Source organism: Ixodes scapularis, unplaced genomic scaffold (assembly GCF_016920785.2).
Source record: "Ixodes scapularis isolate PalLabHiFi unplaced genomic scaffold, ASM1692078v2 PGA_scaffold7__128_contigs__length_106722199, whole genome shotgun sequence".
NCBI lineage: Eukaryota > Metazoa > Arthropoda > Arachnida > Ixodida > Ixodidae > Ixodes > Ixodes scapularis.
In genome coordinates, this window is record NW_024609882.1 from 106,435,467 (window position 1) to 106,458,781 (window position 23,315).

A 23,315-nucleotide genomic window follows, 5' to 3' on the forward strand; every position below is an offset into this window, starting at 1 on the left:
GAATCTTCGGATTCGGCTCCGAATCCCGATTCGGGTAAATATTCGTCCTATCACTACTTGCCACCCATCCCCATGTGGATAGAAAACGTGCAGCATAAATGGACGGATATGACCCGTGTAAATCGGGCAACGCCTTGCGCCAGCTAGCAGTGCTGGGCAATGTCTAGGCAGAAACATATCGCCATAGTAGTACTGAAATATAAATTTGTATTAATATTTCAGTAACGCGTTACAATTTTTTGTCTGTATTTGGCATTCTTGTACATCATTTAATTTTCAGCTGTATAACTGGTACCGGCGATACTATCGAGGTCAGATGTATCTTGTGACGATTTCCGAAGAGTCGCTTTCTCATTTCGGGTTCAAAAACGTCGACGTTAAAATCCTACAGTGAGCGCTCGTTTATTGTTTAACAAATAGAGCACAAATATTATAAATCATGTCTATTTTTTGTACTATACGTATACACTAGCAGGTGGATCCACCAAATTCCAGCGAGTATGAGGACATCTCAAAAAGCTTTTTGTCGAAAATATTTCACTATCTGTGTATCTGCAAAATGTATTCTTGTATTTGTATCTTCGAATACTTTTATAAGTCACAAATGTATTTGATTCGTATCGAGATACTCCTTTCTAGGAATATATGTCAGCATTTCTATTTTTCCTTCTTTGCCTTGTCTTCGAGTATGTTTATTTCCAAATAATTTTTAGCGTATTTCTGCCCGACCCTGCCGCCTAGTCCTACACTCCGTTGCACCTGACACCAGGCCGCAGCGGACGTTACAAGCGATCCCAGGCAAATCAGCTGTGTAGATGTAGCAGGTGATTACGGTTTTCGCGCGTCACGGCCAACGAGGTAGAGGCAGTGTTGTACACGTTCCTCGAAAAGAGGAACGGAAGCACATTCCTCGTTGCTTTTGACTTTTTGGAATTCCCGTTACAAGTTCCATCTGTGAGAAAGGAACTCGTTCCCGTCACAGTTCAAAAGATGGAACGGATCGTTACATATACGTTACATTTGTATTTTGCTGATTACCAGTTAGATTAAGCAAAGCTTTCTTTATACTTTTTATCTATCCCATCAAATGGGAACATACGAGTTTGAATGCCGTGATGGAAAGGCACCAGGACAGAAAAACAAGCGCAAGCAAGGTTTCATTTCTTGATATACTCATTCCTAAAAGTCTCAGAGTTTTGCCATATTTATGTTTGTGGTGGGCGATCCAAACGAGCCAAATATACTGTAACCCCTCATTGCACGAGTGTTTTACAACACACTCGCACGTTTGAATCTAACAAAGTCCCTTGTTAGAATTAAACTAAACTACAGTTGCTTCTCGATGTTGCTCTACGCAAGACGAGCAAGTGAAAAAAAAGGGCGGGCTGATGGAAGGTCAGTGTTAAAAACATCAGGTCTTTCTTCGTGAAGAGTGGACTCGTTGTTCAGTTTGAAGGTGGGGGACAAGAGGAGAAAATATCAAGATTAGTGTTGTGTGTTTATTTTGAGTGACCTATCTTTGAGATACAAGGGTGTGTTCGATGTATGGTAACCCGTCCTTTTGTTGTAACTAGAGGTCCCTTTGTGTGAGTTCAGCGATGGCTGTAGTCGGCCTTAGATTTCTGGTTGTATGAGGATTCATGTAAGCAAAGAAAGTAGCTGACTTTAAGACGTCGCTTTTTCTGCCTTTCCGTCGACTAAATGTTTTGATTCCTGTACCACATTCTCGGGCACTAATATTCAATGCCCGAGACAGCGGGCAAAGAGAATTCCTACTAGCTCTCCTGTACCCGATTGTTACCACGCGAGGACCCCAAAAAACAAACCGTAACAAAAAGTTCACGAGATCACGCTCTTCGTAAATATATTGTTTTTATACTTTTTATTTTGAGAATTTTCCGCTTGGAAATAAAAATATTCATTGCTCCACTGGACGAAGAAAAATGAACGCCATTCCGCCTTCCGTCGCTGTAAAAATGTAACGAGTTCGCGTTCCAGTTCCATCGATGCAAAATGGAACAGAGAGGTTTCTTCGTTCCTCCTAAAAAAAAACGCGTTCCTGGAACGACGTTCCGTACAACACTGGGGAGAGGGGCTTAGAGCGATAATCTGGCAGCTGAATGTTACCCCTGATTGACCGCCGCCATGCTGCACATTTTTGACCACTAGACACGTGTCCTTATAGTTTTACTTGTAGAAATTACCGTAGCACCGCGCAAAAATAATTGCTTATTTATCGTTAATAACTGTACCGACGAGATAAGTTTTATTTCGTTTGTTTTAAATCCAAAATGTGCTTTTACGACGAAAACTTGGGCAGCTTGGCAATGGTTGTTGCGAATTTGTATCCTGTTTGCAATGGTTGTTGAAAATAGACATTTTTCTCGTGTACCTTGCTGTTTTTCTTTTCTACACTATGTGTACGTGCGTGGATGCGTCTCTGATGTGCCGTGCTTAAAATACATCTATGGCATTTGCAATATAATCAGCAGTGGATAATTCTAATAGGTTGGCAATTACAGGCACTAGGTTCGTGTGCGTGTTAGCACTCGCTTTACGTCCACCGATTTGTGATAAAGCAGGAACGAGACAAACGTTACAGGAGAGAGAAACATGCTTTCCCTTCTATGTGTATGCTTGTGCCGTAAAACCGCGAAAGAAGAATGATCAACCCAAACTTGCGGGTTAAGAGGACGAGTAGTTTGTAATTTTTATATTCTAATTCAACAATGCAAAATGCACAAAAGAATATTCCTCAAAACGGCAGATTCATATATACGAAGTAATCGAAAAAGTAACGGTTCTTTTTAAAGTAATGCTCACTTATTTCTTCTCAAATAATCAAACAAGCTAAACTAATGCTGTGAAAACGAAACATTTTATGATCGTAATTGATTACTTTTTCCGTGAAGTTTAGAAGACTGCCCGTGACGCATAGCACAATAACACGCTAAAACTGCTGCTTTACGTTTTTCATAGCGACTTTCCGCCTCCCAAAGAGACTCCCAACTATATGCAACACACCAAGGTGCTGGAGTACATCAGAAGCTACGCGGACCATTTTGGTATTACGAGTAAAATACGCCTTCGTCACGAAGTCCTCCAGGTGACACAAGCCGAGGACTATGACGCCACCGGTCGCTGGGACGTCGTCGTCAAGGATCTCAACGGCAACGTCGAGCGCCGAGAAACCTTCGACGCAGTGCTGGTGGCCTCAGGGCACAACGGGTTTTCCAACGTGCCCACGTTCAAGGGCATGGAGAAATTCAAGGGCAAGATCGTGCACACCCACAGCCTCAAGGACGCAGAGCAATTCAAGGCCAGGAGGGTTGCCGTCGTGGGCATCGGCAACTCGGGCATCGACGCTGCCGTCGACGCCTCCCATGTGGCTGCAGAGGTGAGTCTAACATCCTTAACGCCTACTTCTACACACATACAGATGCCAGCCCGCAGACCCGAGCACGCAGATCTATAACTAATGTTCGGCCTTTTTTTAATTATTTTTCTTCGAGTTCAGAAGAGTTTTTTAAAGGATTAATCTTTCCAAGATATTCGTGATTTACGAGTCAGTTCTTTATGCGGGGCAATATATAGGTGTTTATTCGGGATCACGTTGAAGAAAACGTGACGCAAGCGTGGAATCCTCCAGCCTCAAGGAAATATGAAAGTCACCGGAGTAGTATTTTGAAGAATGAAAGAGGAAAAGGCAAAACAAAACGGAATGAACTAAAACTATAAGGGGGGCAAACTTGTGCCAGAAACGAAAAAGAACAACAGACGTCGAGAATGCAGCAGCTAGCGTCGGTGAATGGATGGGCTATACGGCGTTTGCTTGTTTATCTAGTATGATCATCATCTCGAATATTCGACCTGTAATGTTCGGGAAAAAGCTAGGGCGAGGCTGACTAGACAAGGTCATTCGTGCTTCCTCATGGTTTACGCTCGGGGAAACAGGTTACGCGAATCTTCATGATGAACGGAGAAGGCTATCTCGTCGATCATTCACGCTGCATTACTTCTCCCTTTAAAATCACATCACCCCAATGCAACACAAAACAAAAAAAGTACTGATAAACAAAAAACTCCTCAGTGCTATCAAGCGTAGAACGGCTTGAGTCTCCCGACGTGAACTACCTCGGGCTGTGGTCGGCGTCCGGATGATGTTTGCATTTTGTCAGACGCCCCTTCGCAGTTGAGCTCCCCGAGGCGACGAAGTCCCTTGTACGGTAGGAAGCACCCTTTCAACAGTTTTTCGCTGAGGCCTCGGCGACGAATGTGTGTCCACACCCACACCCTGTCTCCGTCGTCGCAAGGCAGTCGCTGAGTTCGGAGAGGAGGTCTCTGAGCTGTCGTCGTTCCGTGGCACTGGTGTTGGGGTTAACGTTGAGCAATATGGCAGAACGTTGGGAAAGTTGGTGGTGCATGCTTGAAGGAAAAGTAAAACAGCACCAAAACATCGAAGGACAAGACGACGAAGTGTATAATCAGCTGGCTGGCGCAGGCTTGACACGCGCTGGGGAGCGGTGACTTGATGTTTCTTGATGATCGTGACGCTTGTCGATTTGTGTGCTTTCTTCCAATAAATCGCCTAAGAGTCAGCGCTCCCACTGTACACTTCGTCTTCTTTTCCTCGGTTTTTTTGGCGCTGTTTAACTTTTTCTTCAAACAATAACGTCGAGCTGCGGCGGCAATGTGCTGCGCGGCTGAGATGGCGAGACCCCATCGGAGACCGCGGCGATCTCGGCGGCGTTACGAAGTTCTTCGACATGGCCTACAGCGGCACCTTTCTTGAGATCCTGCGCCATCTGTCGAAGGTTGGTTACGAGGATCACAGTGTGTCCAATTTTCAGCTCTGGTGCGCAGCTTGCGACGCCTACTCCTCTTCCGAGAAGCGGTTGGACGTTGCCTTCCAGAAGAACTTCCCCGCAGACGACTGCATGGGTAACGACGGGACCAAGAACACTCGACAGCGGCGGCAAGCTCATGTGGTCCGCAATGACTCAGACGGCTACTGGCGTCATTTTTAGAGGTAGGCCGGGCTTTCACAGCGTCAACCTGTTTGCTCCAAGGTCGATCACGGCACCAATCTAACACGTTAAGTCCGTGCCAAGGACGAATTTTCTCGCAAACTCCTGAAGGTCGACGAACTTGACTGGGCAGGTTTCCCCGTGAATTTCGACGCGAGCAGTGCACGTCCCAACAGGCATGATGAGGTGTCCTCCGGTGGTGCGTATTTGCGGGCCTTTCCAGGGCATCGTGACTTTCTGAAGGCGGCGAGAGAGTTTCCGGCTCAAAACAGAGTAATCTGCTCCGGTGTCCACAAGTGCCGACGCGTCTTGGCCGTCGAAGACAACGGTGAGGTTGTTGGGCATTGTTGCAGAATCGTCGTTCGGATGCTCGTCGTCGCTAGAGTGGGTACCCTCCGACGCTCTTGGAGGATGTTTCCGACAGTCGTCTTCTGCAACTCCACCTCCAGTAGTCGCCGCGCTTAGTTTCCCCGACGCGAGTAGGGGAGACAGGGTCCCTCGGCGAGACCTTCAAAGTGGCGACGCCGGACGTCGTGGTGACGGCGAACGGGAACCCCGGTGGGAAGTGGGCGCTGGTAACGGCGGTCGATGCAGGTACTCCTCGATGTCCCACGGCCGCTCTCCGCTCCTCCTGCAGGAGGCGTTCGGTACGAACCCACGAAGCCGAAGCTGCCGGTAAGCCCGAACCACATGGGGCGTATTTGCGACGTATTTGCGGGCGTTCTAGCGGGCGTCATGACGAGCCCTTCCGAGGTCGGCGTAAACATGCGCATATTCGGCGATCTGACCGAGACAGATCTCGGCGCATCGGCGTATTTCGGCGTGGCGTATCCAGAAATGTGCGGCGCGGTGCCGACCGATCAGCTCCCGAGTTGAGAGCCGGAAGTTCCTCGAAAATCGGCTTGTCTAGCTATGCGGCCGGCAGGCAGGCGTGACTCGGCCGCCGAAATGGGAGCTCACTTGTCGCATTCGTCGGTTTATCGGCGAATTCTACGAAATCGCTATATCTCTTTGGAACGAGCGATGAACGACAGACAGAAGACAATACCATCGATGTTGCGGGCGATGTGAAAAGAATTCCAAAAGGAAGTGTTTTGAGCACAGATCGCGGCCGTCCTCCTGCGAGAGTGTTTGGCAACTTGACGGTTGCAACGAACATTTTTGAAACAGGTGTAAGAAAATTTGGCTTTTGTTGCCTATTAACATTCAGTTATTTCTGTTTCCTCGCGGAACGCAATAAAATAGCAGCCTGTCTACATTTTGCCTCCTTTCATGAAAGGCGCGAGTCGGGCTACACTGCACCAAATGCCGAGAAGAAGTCGACGAAAAGCGTCGTGTGTGGTTTGGCAACCTTCTCCTCTTCCCTTCTCTGAAAAAAGCACTTGCCAAATATCGTGATTACGCTCACTAAAACGCGCGTAAATTCGTTAAAAATACGCCCTATGTAGGTCGGCCTGTAGGCAGACTTGTACACGTTACTGAAAAATAGTAAAGAATTACATTTATAATTACTCGAGCCTAAATTGTAATTTATTACAATTACAATAACCTTCGAATAAAAGTAAGTGACCGTTACCCAAAAAGTAATCCGTTACTTTCGTGACGTTACTTTCATCATTATTGCCCTCAAGAAAGAAACAAAGGGAAGAGGGTTATTCAAGTTCTTATTGTTGCAACCTGTTCAATTTAATGACTCCATTTAATAACAGCTGACTCTGAGAATTCTCGTCAGACATTTTGCGTTATTTCGTACTCAATATGTCGACTGTTACGCTGAACGCCCTTTGAACTGAAGCACTGCAAGGGAGCGCCATACTGTGCGTCACGAATGCTTTATGCTCTGCATTGAGATTTTTCTGCGAAGCAATGGAAGTACTATTTATCTCGAAGATAGAGCAAAGCTTCCTCGTAGCAGCCGTTCGTTGATATTCGAGAGTTTTAGTAAATCCTTCCGATACCTCGATACCCCCATAACGATATGATAAATGCGCAAAGGCGGCGGCGGAGTATCGGGTATCGTTATCGGACTCATCGGGACGATCTACTAAAATTCTCCATTGTCGAAATCGCGAAGCTGTAGAAGTCATCATACATCTAGGATCTAGCCAAAACTAAAATAAGTATGTGCATCTTACTATACCGGCATATATTGCCAGACAATAGCAAAACATAGTTGTAACTGTAAGCTGGTAATTCAATAATAAATAAGGTTTGGCTTGATATTCTTCCTTTGGTTCTGAACAGGTCGAGCCTCGGTTGGGACGTTGGTGAATAAAAGAAAAGAAAAGGTTTCCAATAAATAAATATAAGTAATAAAAAAAGACACTCATAACAACAGTAATTAGGACGGTGGTTAAAACAAGGAAATGTAAACGCACGTTTGCCCTGTGTACCTTTCTCGGTGCTGTTAAAAAACGCACGGAGTACGAACCGACTGCAGCTTACTCAGGTGTTCTCCAAATATACGTCCGCTGATGCCACGGGCAGCGAAGGGTAGGGTACTAAGTAAGCCGCGCTATGGCCCTACTCACGAATTTCACTCTCTCCTGAAGCCCAGAATATTAAGTCTACGTCAGCCACCATTATGTTTCATTTGTAAAAATATCTGCTTGAGAAAAGATGCGTCCTGCTGGGGCAAAACAGGAAGAAGAAAAAAGGAAGACCATTACCATTTTCTAAGTGCTCGCAAAAAGCCGACTCACAAAAAGGGCATTGTAGACGGAGCGGTTGTCTCGTGTTGTGACATTATGAAAATGGTCGTAGTCACAATAACCAAGAAGGACATTGTTAATTCTTTTCAGTGCACTTACCGCCTCGAGCTTCCCGAAGAGGCATACACTCCCTTGGCGTCTTTCTCTTCCCGCCTTCGATCGCAAAAGAAAAAACAAAGGGACTAAAAAAAGCTAACATAACTTGACCCCCCCCCCCCCCCCCCTTTTTTTCTTTTAGTAAAAATGTTGATTTGGATTTTTTGACATTGTTATTAGGATATAGAAAAATAAATTAAAAAGCTTGGTGTTGCAAAAAGAAAAAAAAATATTTTGCGGAATTGAAGTGTCAAGCCTCCCTCTGGCGCTGGTCAATTCGCGTGACAGTGTCACTGCGCTCGACATCAACCGCCCCCCCCCCCCCCCTTCCCCGAAAAAAAAAAAAAAAAAAAACTTTTCTTTAGATAGGTTAGGGGCCGGGGGGGGGGGGGGGGGGTTGGTCGTGAAAAAAAAGTGTAACGGATTACAAGGAATCCGTTACGTAAAAAATGTAAGGGAATTACTTTAAAATTACTCTAGGAAATATGTAATTAATCCGTTACTAAATTACTGATAAATGTAATGGTTTACGAGTCATTTCGTTACTTGTAATGGATTACATACAAGTCTGCCAGTAAGGGCATCGCCGGTACACGTGGTCGGCTTCCCCTCGGTGGTAGCACGGCGGACGTCGGTTAGCCATGCGCCACACGTCCATCTTTCTTGGCGCCGGGGGTTCGGTTCGGACGTACGGTGCTTGTTCCTCAGTGCGTCTAGCGTAATGCGGAGGGGCTCCCGTCGAAGGGGCGCCGGGTGCTGGTACTCGCGCGTTTCTGGCGGCGGTCGTCCGGCCGTGGCGCCATAGCTCAGGGTCGGTTGCTCCGGCGGTGCAGGGTTGACAGGAGTCCGTGATTTGGTGGCTCTCTGGAACTCTTCTCGCACAACTTCGGCGATGGGCATCGATGCTGGGGGATTGCCAACAAGCAGCAGTTTCGTGAGTTCTTCGCGAACAACGTCGCGGATAATGTCGCGAAGCTCGACGGCGTTGGTGCTGAGCACAGCGCGGACCGATTACAGAGTTGAAACGTAGCTCAGCCGATGATAGTGGCGAGCTCGGGTAACAGTTCTATACAGCTTTAAAGCCTGCGCGTTACGTCACAAGACGTCACATGCGGGAGCCCCACACAGACGCTGATGGAATGCGAGTGCCGCGTCAGCGTTTGCGTGGGACTATGATAGGAGACGAGGCCTTACGGCGAACGCTGACGGGCACTCGCATCCAATCAGTTCTCATGCCGGACCCCCGGACGAGACGTCATGTGACGTAACGGGCAGGCTTTGCTGTCTAGGAGGTGTTGACTCGGGCCGCTGGCTCGCGCTCGATGTTTGTTGCTTCGGCAGCAAACCTGTCGACTTTCGTTGGAAAATTTCGGATGAGACCGCCGAAGATGTCGCTCTTGACGCATCTCATGAGAAAGCGCAACTTTTTATCGTCGGTGGCTTGACGGTAGGCGAGTAGAGTTAGGCGTAGCACATCTTGAACGAAGCTCTTCACGCTTTCGTTCGGGGCCTGAATCTCTGCCTGAAGCAGATACTTCGCACGCTGCCGTCGGTGTTGGGTCGTAAAGGTCCGCTCCAACTCGGCCACGCAGATGTCCCACGACGTTGGCGAAGCCTCGTGGTTCTCGAACAAGTGTCTCGCAGTACCCTTCGGCGAAAAGTAGAGGTTCTGCAGGTACTGCTCAGCAGTCCATCCGTTGTGGCGTACCACGTGTTCATTGTCTTGAATCCAGTCCTCGACGTCCTCATGGATCCCGCCGTGAAAGGGTGTCGGCGTACGAGGAGTGACGGGCGATGGGAGCGGCTGCAAGGGTCTGCGAAGATTGGTTGTTCATTGTCAGCTTCGTCTACTGAAGGGTCTTCGCCGGCAGTAAACCAAATTACGGGGGAAAACCTTGAACACGGTGGCTTCGTTGGGTCTCGGTCGTTTCCATGGAAATTCTTCTTGAGCCGGGGACTGGGCTCGCGGCTTGGAGGGATAGGCTTCAAGGGTTGCGTTACCCAGCACTTGCACCAGAAATGTCACGAATGACAGACGATGAGGCAGAAGAAAACTGTAATAAACATTTAATGGGGGTCGAACTTGTGCCTGAAACGAAAAAGAAGAACATACGTCGAGAAAACAGCAGCGAGCGTTGACGGCGGCAGCAACAAGCGTCGGTAGGTCGGCGTAATAGCAGGCTATCGCGACGGAGAATCAGAGAATAAACCGGAAATACTGCGCTCGGCTCATTATCTACCATGCTCGTCATTTCAAATATTCGACCTAAAATGTTCGGAAAAAAGCTAGGGCTCGACTGACTAGGCAAGGTTATTCTGGCCACCTTATCGTTTACGCTCGGGTAAAAGTGTACATGAAACTTCTAGGTGAATGTAGAAGCGTATCTTCTTAATTATGCACGGGACAGTATTTACAAATTCTCCAGGTATCTATATAGACCGGCACACTGTTCACAAACAAACCCGCGATTGCCCATACCAGGTGTGGGCACTCCGCGAGTGCAGAAACCAGATTCGCGAGAGGTGAAGTTTCTGCGCAGGTGCCATGGCGACAACAGCGCCACCGCAGAGGCGTGACGTCAGAGACGCGTGTTGGTCTATAAAATAAAAACCTAATAAGGGTGCAGTTTCAGAACAAAGACGCAATCTAGAGGGCAGCTCATTGCCGTTTTGTGTCCAGAATAAACTAAAAATAATGCTGTAGTTAAAAAAATTAAAGACGTTTAGAACTCCCTATAATGCCAAATTATGCCCAGCACTTGAGGAGGAGGAGGGGAGGGTATAGAGAGGAAGGTATGCCCCTTCTCCCTCCCCTCCTCCTCATGTCGTCCTCCCCTACTCCTCCCTCCTCCTCTCCTATTCCTCCTTTCTCTCCCCTCCTCCATCATCCTCCTTTCATGCTCCTCTCCCTTATGCTTCCCCTCTCTGCCTCCGCCCTCGTGGCGTCACTCGTGACCCTCGTGACGTCAGCCTTGAAGGCCTCGTGAAGTGAAGGTCACGTGAATGTCGCAACCTTCGTCGTAACCTTCACAAATGACCATGACGTCACGCGAGACGTCACGTGTGACGTCAATACTGGATACGTCCCATGATGCAATGGACGAGTCACGAGTGACCCGCGCGTTGCGTGATGGGGCGTTTCCCATAATGGACGCGCGAGACCCTCGTGTCCCAAACTGACGTCACGTGTGACGTCAGTTTGGGTGATGTTTCCTATAATGCAACACGCGGAAGCCTCGTGACATCACGCATGACGTCACGCGTGACGCCAATATGGGATACGTGCCCTAATGCAACGCGCGGGTCACGAGTGAGAGCCACGCGTTGCATCATTGGACGTTTCCCCTAATGCAACGCGCGGTAACGCCGACGGCAACGGTGACGGCGACGCCGCTGAAGTCGAAAACGGGCGCTTAAAAGCTCCGCTCTAAAAAAACCGCGAGGCAAGTTTTAGAGCGCAGCTCTTAGGCGCTCGTTTCCGGATTGAGCGGCGTCGCCGTCGGCGTAACCATGGACACCCCAAGGTCACGCGACCCCCGAGGTCACGTGACCCCTTCCAAAGCCACCCCAAGGTCACGTGACCCCTCCCAAGGTCACCTCAAGGTCACGTGACCCCCAGGTCGGGATCCTTCAAGGTCACATGACCCCTCCCAAGGTTACCCCCAGGACACGTGACCTTCCCAGGTCACGTGATCCCTCCCAAGGTCACCTCAAGGTCACGTGACCCTCAAGGTGACCTCCACGTGACCCCCAAGGTCACGTGACCTTGGGGGGTCCTTCCCCCCGAAGTCACGTGACACCCTCTCCCCCGAGGTCACGTGACCCCCTCCCCCCGAGGTCAGGTGACCCCCCGGAGCATATTAAAGAATGGGGAGGAGGAGGAGGAGGAGAAGAAGGAGGAGGAGGGGTCTACCCTCCCCTAAGTACCCTTCCCTCCTCCTCCTCAAGAGCTGCGCTTTAATTCGGCGTTACAGGGAGTTGTAAACGACTTTTTTTTCCTAATTAAAAGACAGCTCCAATTCTGCGTTTTTCTTATTTTAAAGCATGAAATGCTTTTTAACGCTACTCGAGTCCCAAAAGTTTGTTCGTCCGTCCGTCGACGGTTCGTGCGTTTCCCGCTAATTTAGCGAGAAACTGAAATGATGTACAGGTCACCTGATGTCAATTGGTGTGACGCAACCTAATGTCAAGTGACGGTGGGGGACGAGCTGACCCCACTACCGTAGTCGTGGCGTAGAAGCACGGATCGTCCGCCGCGGCTACGAACGTCGGACTCCCACCGTTAAATGGAAACAAACGTCCCCCGACACCGACGCTCGGTTTCACATATATGGTACGACGTTCGGGAGAGGTTCCAGAAACCCCGCAAAGCCTGTCTGCGAACACCTAACCGCGAAGTCTCGTCCTTTGAGGGGGAAAGGCCACTTGGGTGGCATTGTTGCACTAGCGGATTCAGCAAGAAGATTGACGTCACGTGCCTGGGCACCCAGTTTTCCCGCTTAATGTTGTGGGGAAAGTGATCGAAATATAGTTTCGTCTTAATTCCCCGAAAAGACAGTTTGATGTTCTATAAACAAGATCCAAAGTGTTAATAAGCAATGGTTCACCAAGAGAGTATCAGGCGTAAAAATATTGTGAGCAGCAGCAGACGCTTTATTCGACGTTTCGAGCAGAGTCCGCTCGAAACGTCGAATAGAGCCTCTCCTGCTGCTCACAATTTTTTCTACGATCTTCTAAACCAGTTCAATCTGTCGCACCTAGAATTTTTTGTTTACCGCGTTATAGGACTTTGGAGATGAAGGTTGCTGCCAATTTTGTGTATGATTTCTATGTAGTCTGGCTTTCGACCAATACTCAGGGTTTATCTAAAATGGGGTGCTTATTTTAAGATATACAGATATGTTTAAAGCAAAAAAGCCTTGAAAGCTATTGTTATCCCGTTTGTACAGGTATTGATATGGCGAGGGAGACATAACATATGGGGCGAATTGCAACGATCAGTCGAATTATTAAGTAACGTTTGTTAATTAACTTTTTTATTCGCAAAAATAAGACTTGTCCCAATCACAAATACTCTACTTAAGATACTGCAGTTAAAATATTTTTTCAAGTAACTTCTTTATCGTGCAAACACTTTTGATGGGGAGTATTTGATAGAGTATTGTAATTAAATTTCTGAGCCTCTTGTACTCATTATCTCAAATTCATTTTTGACCTTCCGCCATTTCCCGAGTTTTTCGGTAGGAAGAGGCGGGGGCAAGGTACGAGCCAACTTGAACATTCTTTCCAGCAACCCAATTCTGTTGCTAATGAATTGTTGATAAGCAGAGAAGATGACAGGAAACTAACTACGAGCAGGGTGACCTCTCAAAATGCCAACAGAGCGTTCCCCAACGTTCATTGCCTTTCTGAACGCAACCTACTTGAAGGAGGTGCGCAGAGTGCCGTATCTATCATGTGGGCGTTCTTTGTTATCCCTTCATCATTTCCGTTCCGTATCACAAGTTCGTTTATAGTAAATTCCCCGTATAGGAAAAAAATGAATTGTAGTTAAACGATGCGTGTAAGGTCCGCCAGAGAACGTGATATTCAGCGATGTCACTACTCGCAACTTTCAGGGGTGGTGGAACTGCGATGTGAGAATCGCGCTCCTTAGCTCCTGGATGATCGACTTCACAAGAAAGGTGCTTGACTACACCTTCCTGGCGGGAAAAGATAAAGTAAGGCTCTAATACGCTTGTAAACACCAAAGCTACAATTAATTAGGCCTCGCAGACCCCGCCTCCTAGTGCTGTTCTACGACGATCATCCAGATGACAGCCAATTTGATTGGCACCAGCGCGCCCCTTATAGACCTTTCCAGCGGCAGTCTCGAACAAAGCGACTTACAGCGCGCGTCCCTGGTTTTGAGAGTGAACGTCAGTGTTGCCTGACTGCGCTGGGCTGTGGGTTCTCTCGTCAGAAGGCTGTGGCAGTCTGCGTACGCGCAATTCCGGACGCTGGTGGAGGTAAAATTGCCTAGTTTTATTTTTTGTTTTGTGTTCTATGGCAAAGAGAATTTCTCGCAGTTTTTAGAAAGGATTGCCCAATTTTTGGGAACAAAAACAAACAAAGGAAAGCTATTTTTGGCGAGTCCGTGCGCGACAGAACGAATTCAACTGAAACGTCTGTTTATTTTCTGTTGATAGTTTTTAACGGCACCATGCATTCAGCCGTTTCAATCTACAAAGGTCTTAACTGCCCAAAATATTTGACCCCACCACAGGATAGCCGACCTGCATGAATATTCCCCGCGCTTACAACATGAAATTCAACGAGTCTCATCAATGGAACAAGATATATTGTACGTGCCCCACGGTGCCGCGCTATCCGAAGAGGATTTGAGAAAGGAAGATACAGTGTCGACGATAGTCACTTCACGACGATCGGACGGAATCCGGCTGGTTTTGGGGTACGTTTTGAAGACTGATGTCTTTTTACACGGCACTAAAACAAATGAACGAACGCGTCTATTTAGTCCCCATACCCCGGACCCTATCAGCTACTTCTCGCCAAGACCGGGAACATTACCGGGAAGATTTTTCGGAGATTACCTCAACGAAAATGATCCTCGAAGTACGTCGAACGGCCCGCGCCGCGGGCTGCTTGACGTTCGATCTGTTAGTTTTTTTCCGGGGAAGGGCAAGCAGGCACGAGCCCTGGCAATCCCTGGTTCTCACGGTGGAAGATTACAGAAAACATGCAAGCATTCTGACCAGGCAAAGAAAGTAAAAACTTTCAAGGAAATCCCGCGAACCTCGAATGCACAATGCAGGTGGGGAGCCGCGCTAACAGGGTCTCCACAGCTCACGCGGGTGGCAGAAAGTTTTGGCTGATAGGGGTCGCTCGAGTCGGAAAATGGCGGCGGCCAGAGAGCACTTTTTACAAAGGTCTATAGGTTGTTAAAAGGATGCTGAACCCAAATTCGGATTTCACAAAACAAGCTTGCAGAAGTGTTCAACAGGGCGCCATAAACCACGAAATATCACTCGTATAGCCATATCTGGAGCAGATGGCCGTATTTCTGGAAAATAAAGGAGCCAATGAGCGAGAATGTTTACGTCATCTTATCGCAGAAGAGTTGAGAAGGAGGAGGAAAGGCCTAGCTTCCTTTCCTCTCCGCGGTCTCGCGGAGTCAAAGCGAAAAGAGGAGGAAATGAGAATCGCCAAATGGTGCGTCGTTTCGGTCTTGTGCGAGCGCGCTCTTCGTTTACAAAAATACGATGATCCGTTGGAGATACCGCTTTATGAGTGACGTTTTAGGATTTTTAGCGTCCCGCCCAATTACTCTGCGTTGTTTTCTGAAATTTGTAAAAGTTGCGAATATCTAAAGCAACCTCGTTTTTTTTTTCTTTTTTTTTGTTTTTCCCAAAAATGTTTTGTAACATGTATCAGTGATATTCTGCTCCTTATGGTTGGACTCCATAAAATTACCCTACGATGTTCATTTTTTTTTCGCCGTTGTGTGTTTGCGTGTTAATAAACCATTCGGGTAAACCAAATTCGCGCAACTCTATAAATGTGCTTGTCACTGACGTCGATATAAATTACGCAACGTGGAAGTATGTTCAAAAGTATTGAAATACATTTCTAATTAGTTGTATTCTACTCAAGGTACTTTACAGTTAAAGAAACTTGAGTATTATTTTAAATGCTTTAAAAAGCAGATATTTAGTAGCTTAATTTAAATACTTTTACCGAGTATTGTGCCCAACACTGGAAAATGTACAGATGGTCCCAATTAGAAACCTGCTACGCGTCCTCCAAAAACCTCTACGCCAATAATTTTTAGACATACTTTGAGCGCGTAGGAAGCGTAATAGTGCGCTAAATCTACCAGTCAGAGATGAACATAGAGCAGGTCGGCAGATGACTTGCAACACGAAATAATAAAACACATCGGTGTGTTCGTCTTAATGTATTTTATTCTTTCGTGTTTCACGAACCAGTCGCGCAACAGGTAGAAGGCTGTGGCTATGATAAGAGACGGAAAAACCGCGCGGCCCCTTATCGCACCGGTAGCCATGCTCCTGCTGCACCAGTGGCAGCTTTAGTGCACTAATGCACTTCAAGCGCTCAAATGTTTTCTGAAAAGCACTCATTTAGGGATTTGGTGGTCTGATGATGCCCAGCAAGTTTCTAATTGAAACCATATGTCTATTTTTTAGTTGAAATATTAATTAATAAATTAATTCACACGATGCACTTTTCTCGCGCATCTAGTCAGACGGCGCAAATGGTTGCGCCGTCTGAACGAGTCCGAAAAGGACGCGCGCATCTAAAAAAAGTTGCGCGCACACCTCGCTTCTGGAGCGAGCTTTTGCTGAAACTTTGCCGAGTCCTGTCAATCACTCTGAGGGCGCCGCCAATGGCCGCTCAGAAACGCTCTCACGTGGCCTTTGAGGGGGGAGCGAGCTGTTTGAGAAGATCACTTCCCTGCCGGTTTTGTAGCCGAGCCAAATCCGAAAAAAACCGAAACCACGAACGATGGATACTGCCGGCGCTTCCACAAGCACGTCAAGCACAACTGAAGAAAAAGTGAGGAGCATATCGGAAAAAAATCTAGCGATGGACGAAGACGTAATTGGTGATGATGATAATTCGCGACTATTTTTTGTCATAATTAAGAAATAAATCATTGAGACAAGGAAACAAAAAGGGACGTACACAGCACCGTCTCAAAACCAGCACAGCGTGCAGCTCTCATTTATTTCCACAACAGTCTTCTTTGTCAACCTCCATCCAAATTATACATATCCAACAGTAAATAAAGTAAATGGCAGTAAATGACAATTCAACAACTAGTAAATGACAATTTAAGAGTAAATTAAGTAAATCGAAGTAAATAACAGCTGTATGCTGTGCTGGTTTTAAGACGCCGGTGTGTATGTCCCTTTTTGTTTCCTTGTCTCAAGGTTTTATTTCTTAATTATGATTGTTCACCAGCTCGCCTGCGTTTTGACTCTTAGAATGTGGCGGGAGATGGAGAACACGACGCTGAATGGCTAATGGTGCTGATGATGATGTTGGCTTTCAAGTGAAGCGCCACTTTATGGTGAACACCCGAACTATTTCCGCGAGTCTAGGCGTCATCGTTGTTGCACGTGAAGCGGTACGTGTGAACGAGCACATTTCGCGAAACTTGAGTGTCGCGAAACTGTTGCGCGCCTAAAAGATGCATCGTGTGAACAGACCTTTACCCAGACGACAGGAAGAAGGCAATACTTCTCAACTGCCTTGGAGTGGAGGGTCAGCAAGTATTTTGTTCTCTACCTGCTACCACATAAGACCCTCAACCATCAACTTCTGTGGACAGTGCTTCGACTACTCAGGCATTCCGAGACACAGTACGTACTCTGAGCAAATTCTTCTCGCCAATTGACATCAAAACTGTCTAACGCTATCGTTTCCCTCAAAGGGAACAACTACCGGGAGAAACGGTCGAAGAGTATGTAGCGACATTACGGAGCCTGGTCAAGACATGCAAGTTTGGAGAACTCGCGGATAATTTAATATATGACCAGCTAGTAGGGAAATTGCCAGCAGCAAGAAAGTGAAAAAGAGACTTTTGCCTGAAGAAGAACTAACACTGAACACAGCACTCGCCATTGCTAGACAAGTGGAACAAGCTTTGCGCGAGTCTAAGCTATTCAACGAAAACAGAAAATCTCGAGCACTTCTGAGGTTGCAGCTCTTACAAGAACTACTGCGAATTTTCCAAAAGAAGGTCAGAAGTGCTACAGATGCGCATCTTCGGCTCACTTAGCTGAAAATACTTCCTGCCCAGCGTAAACGCAGATAGGCGAGAAATGTTGTACGCGAGGTCATTTCGCGCCAGTATGCAGAAAATCAACCACAGCGAACGCCACGTCTTCCATGAAAGCCAAAGGGCTGATGTACATTAAGGAACTTCCGAACACCTTGTACTGCGAGGCGGTCATCACTGGCGTACCGGTCAAGTTGCACTTCGACACAGGATTGCCACTTTCTATCATATTTTCGGCGATGTACAATACACAATTTCGACACATCAAGATCGAGCATTCTAACCCGGAACTTAGGAATTACTCCAATGGGTTGATCTAGGTAGAGGGGATGTCCAAGTCTGAAGTACCACTTGGTGCAAGATAAACTGCCATCACATTCCATGTCATATGAGGCAAACCATTGGCTGATCTATACATCCTTCGAGGCATGCAGATAATGGTAGACATCGAAAAACTAACTATTAACGGGAAATCAACGAAATCCTTAGCGGTATAAAAAGAAGCTTCCACAACTCTTTTCAGAGGATTTCGGACTCGTGAAGGACTTTGTCCACAGGGTCAAAACACGAACCACTGCTCAGCCGATGTAACAAAAACTTCGTCGTCTTCTACTGACAGCACGAGACAAGGTATCTCATGAATTACGAAAGTTAGAGGTAACAAGCTTGATCAAGAACATCGACGCCTCAGAATTGGCTTCTCCAATCATTATGCCCGGGAAGAAAACGGAGAAATTCGACTCTGCGTCGACTTACGAAAACTAAATCAGGCAATTGTCATTGAGAGTCATCCACTTCCTCATCCAGAGAAAATTTTTCATCAACTGACTGGGATGACAGTATTATCCAAACTTGGCCTCTCATCGGCCTATCATCAGATGGAGTTGCTCGAGGAGAGCAGAGGTCTGTCGGCGTTTATAAAAAAGGATGGGCTCTTTCGATACAAAACAGTTTGCTTCGGCCTCGCTTTTGCAGCAGCAGGTTTTCAGAAGAGGCTGTCGACAATGCTGAAGAGATGCCGTGGCACCGCCAACTATTCAGATGATAGTCTCGTTGCAGGGATATAGCAAAACGAACATTACGAGGGTCCAGAGCAAGTCCTGACACGCTTACAAAGAGTGGCATGAAACTCAACAATGCTTACATCACCAACTGGAGTTCCTGTCAGTAACATGACAAAACAGCAAAAACAGCAACGACTCCCATGCAACCAGCTCGCAACCCTGAGGATCTGTGGAAGCAGATCGGAATTGATCTCGTCGGACCGTTCACAAGTTTTCCTAGAAACTGCCGATACGCCATCACCGTAATAGATTATTACAGCAAGTGGCCAGAGGTTGGGTTCTACTAACACCCGAAAACTGATGCAGTAATAAGCTTCCTGCAAGGATTCTTCAGCAGGGAAGGTTACCCGGAAGTTCTGGTACAGGACCGCGGTTGACAATTTATGTCTGTAGAGTTTAAGCCATTTCTTCAAGACAGGAATCACGGACGCAACATTATCTATCCATTATTCACAGGCAAATGGACAGGTGGAACGCTTTAACAGAGTGCTCAAGGATTACACTCAAAGCATTTTGTTGGAGAAGGGCAAGATACAGCTTGACCTGGTGGAACTCCTCGGAGTTTACCGCTGTACACCTCAAGCAGCAACTAATCCGTCCCCGTCAGTGCGGTTACAGGGACAACCCATGCGTACGAGACTCGACATAATGGGACTACGTGCGCAGGGAGCTCACGCAGGGAGCTCAAAACTCCAAAGTACAAGGGAGGGGACTACGTGCGCGTCCGACTGCCAGGACATACGACAAAGGGCACTCCATCGTTTAGTGCCCCAGTCAGAATAGAAAAAGCACTCGGACCCAAAACGTTCCGAACAGAAGACGGACACTGTTGGAACGCCTCGAAGTTAACTAGAACGGTTGCTCCAACAGATTCCGGTACAGCAGCAAATGTGCCAAGTACCGAATACTCCGTCAGGTCCAGACCCAAGAGGAACACGCGGCCTCCTGATGGTTACACTCCATAGCAGTCTTTTTGCAAAGGGGGGGGGGGGGGGGGGGGGGGGGGGGAGTATGTCATGTTGGCGGAAAACGAAGTGGGAACGGGGACTGACGGAAAAAAAGGAACAAGAAAGGATATAATTAAAATTAACTTCACGCAGGGTGACTAAGTCACAGTTCCTGTCTGTCTGTTTTTCTAAAATAGAACACAGACCTTCAATCACCTTGCAAGCCATAGAAAAACTTTTTCTACACAACACTCTTTGTGGTTAGTTGAATAAAATCAATAACAAAAAAAAAGATGAGAGCAATGGGAAAAAAGCAGAAAAAAGCAGAGGCAAAAAAAAAATGGAATGGATTCAAACTAATAGCAGAGGAGGAAGATGAAATAAAACAACTAGCAGTCCAGCTGTCGGTTCGCCTTTCTTTTCTGCTGTCTCCCTACTTCCTTTGTTTAACTGGTTCCAACCGAGGCACCTAAAGAAGGCAAGACTAGAAATGTCGCGGAGTTGCCCAGGCTCAAGTTCGACAGGGGTTCGATTGAAGTTGAACATGCGTGCGCATGCGCGAAAATTAAAAAAAAAAAAAAAAAACGCATTGTGGAGGAAAAGTGCTATATTTGTTGGGTGTATTGGCATCACTGGTTTACATTACTAAGGAAAACATTAAAGGTGCATATTTTCGCTTCTATATGCTGTAAACATTGGTAACCATATTATAATATTTAAAATGAATTACTTTCTACATTATTTGTTTCCCGAAATTCAACATATTTGTGTAGAAGCCGGGAAACATTGCTTATAAGTAGGGTTCGGAGTTTTCGGTTTAAACTGATAAAAACCGATAAAAGTACGCCGAATCCATTCTCGGAAATTCGGTTTTAACCGAAAAAGGTCAGTTTTACGTTCGGCATTTTTTTTTTAAACCAATAGAAACCGATAAAAGTACGTCGAATCCATTTCTTTAAATTTATTTTTAACCGGAAAAGGTCACGTTCACCTTCCAGTCGTACCGCAGATCCGTGGCGAAAAGTGGAACGACAGTGTCTATCGAAACGTGTCCGAAGGTAAGGGATACACGGGTGCCATCACGACGTCTTGGTTTACTGTGCGCAATCGGAACGTGAACTCCGAAATGCCCCATACCTTCGCCATGTACGAGCGTGTTTTCAAACTCGTTGTAAGGAAGGCTGATTTGATGCAAGCTCTGCATATTGTGTTGAGCTTCAAAAAGTCACGCCGTCTCTCTTTTGGCGATCACAGCTGGTTGGTTGTCCGATTTTGGCTCAGGCAGCGCTACATCTCCTCAGCCTGCCAGTGTCCACTATTACTGTTGAGAGGGCGTTCTCGAAGCACAGGGCCATAATAATAGGAAAGAAAGAGTGCGGATCAGCGAGGAGAAAGAACCTGGGCAGTGGGAACGTACATGTGTGTGTACTATAATAAGATAACGTAATCATGATGTACAGAAGGTGAAGTTCTATGTTTATGGACATAGGCTTCATATCTGACTTGTTTGTGCTTCTCAGGTTTTTTTTTTCTTTTTTTTCTTTTACAGTTGCACACATTTGCCAAATAAAGTGTCCATTTCTTTTCCAATGCATCTGTGGCGTTCTTCTTTGAGTGATCACAAATATTAGAGCTGCAGGGATCATCTGATCCGGTGTCCGCTGGTCTTCATTTTATATTCACCGAAAAAAGCCGATAAACTTTTGTGGGCATAAATATACGCCGAAAAAAACCGAAAATTAAATTTTAAAATAAACACCGAAAAAAGTACGCCGAATTTTGAAAAAATAGAAACCGAAAACGCAGAACCCTACTTATAAGTCCAACTTCTTAGAAGTTTAGTCAAAGGTCGGAGGCTCGGTGAACCACTCGAACCTTAAGGTTTGACGTCAAAGTCGAGATATGACAACATTTCGACAAACCCCTAGCCGAGTCGAACTTCACAACAGCCTCTAAATGCGCAGGCAGTTGAGTGAGCCGTTGGGGCATAAGTGAGTGGCCAACCCTACTTTACACTATATATTACTCTATAGGTTCGGCACCAAGCCGATTTATGCGGCCACTCTTAATACTTCACGGGAATTCGGCTGCACACGGTCTTTGAGGTATAAGCAGACAGGTGCTGTAATCTTGAGTGTGCATTTTGTTCAGTTTTCTTTTATCGATAGTACCTATTTTTGTAATTGATATTTAATTCGACGTTAACCTTCTGGCCACTATTTTGCACCTTTTGATTTGATTCGAGCTTAAACTTTTAATTCATATTCCTCTTGTAAAACAAACAAACCAAAACAGAAAGCACTGAACATTCTGCAGCACATTTAGCTATAAATTACGCAAGGGCAAATTTAGCGGCACTAATTTTCGCATAATGTATCTAAAAAGTGTCGATCCCCCCTCGAATGTTGTGCAGATCACCGCCCCCTTTAATGCTGACATGAACGAATTGCCTAGCGCTTGCGTTCTTTTCTCCTCTCCATAGCCAACTTGTGTACAGAGTGCTGGCGACTGTCGTAACACAGAAAATTTGAACGACAGGAAGGTGATTAAGCTTTCCCACTTCCAGAGCGACAGAATGTCTCGAGAGATTTCTGAATCCAGAAACATCAAGAAGAGAGACTTTGGTTTCTTTGTTCTTGAGTCACTTAAAGGAGGACCAGCAGAAATATTCTTCCGCCTGGCGGAAAGTCCTCCTCGCCCTCTTTCTTTCTTGTATTGTAGCACGGCGAGAAGAGGGGAAAGGTCCCCTTTTGCGCCGGCTTCTTCTGAGAGGATAAGCCGAGAAAATCCCCATTCTGAGCGATGGGCGATGGGTGCGGCAGCAGCGACCTCGTGAGTTAGAGGTAGCTTCAGCTCCTATCGCGTAATCTGCCCCATTTTTTGGCGCTCACCAAGCCTAGCTCCTCGGGTGTCGGTTTTACGGAGCTGGAAGGCTGCGCCCGCGCAGTCATCGAATTGCCGCTTTCGAAGGTCTTTAGTTTAGCCCGTGGCAAAGTAAACGCATACTTGAGAGCTGCGATGCATCCCCGCACCCATTGAAGGAACGTTTCATAGATATTTTCGGTTGATCAAGGAGCTCAAAACACATGCGCGAGAAGTGGTGACTTGAATATGTAAGGATGACTCACATCTTCACAAAACATTCCATCTTCAAGAAAAAACGGCTTATCACGCTCAAACCTGCCTCAAATTGGGATCGATGGAAAAGAAAACGATGTACCAGGCGCGGGCATCTTCTAGAAGGTCTCTGTTTTCTAGGAGCGAGCACAAATTATTGAAGAACTTTAGCAGACTACGTTTTCAGGCCACGCTATATTTAGCGGGAGCTCGCGCTGCCACTTCGATGCATTCTCTGAAGCGCGCGCCTGAAGTGGCAGCGGGCCTTTGAAAACGATTTACTAAAATGCCCTGTTGTGTGCCTAACTAGCAGAACATGATGGCCAGCAAAATGTATGAAATTCATATTTACACATTCCCAACAAGCACCTGAGGTGAGAGGGCATCAAGGGTGGATGTCAATTTTAGAAAGTTTTAGTGGGTCGCTTTTAGCCACTTAGATAACCGTATACGGTCCGTACCCCACAACGAAATGTAAGCTAGACTCGCTGTTTACATTCTTCATCGAGTGCGGCTATGAAGCGAAAGGACAATATTAAAACCCTTTT

At 46.6% G+C, this 23,315-nt stretch overlaps 1 protein-coding gene across 1 annotated transcript in view; it reads left to right on the top strand.

Annotated features, from left to right (window-relative positions):
• The first annotated feature begins 2,416 nt into the window (after positions 1-2,416).
• LOC121833211 (flavin-containing monooxygenase 5-like) overlaps positions 2,417-23,315 on the top strand; it is a 61,845-nt gene continuing 40,946 nt past the window's right edge. Inside the window, exons 1-3 of the mRNA XM_042286337.1 lie at positions 2,417-2,420; positions 2,523-2,529; positions 2,980-3,397. Of these exons, the coding sequence (XP_042142271.1) occupies positions 2,417-2,420; positions 2,523-2,529; positions 2,980-3,397 (429 nt within the window). The remainder of the gene's footprint in view (positions 2,421-2,522; positions 2,530-2,979; positions 3,398-23,315) is intronic.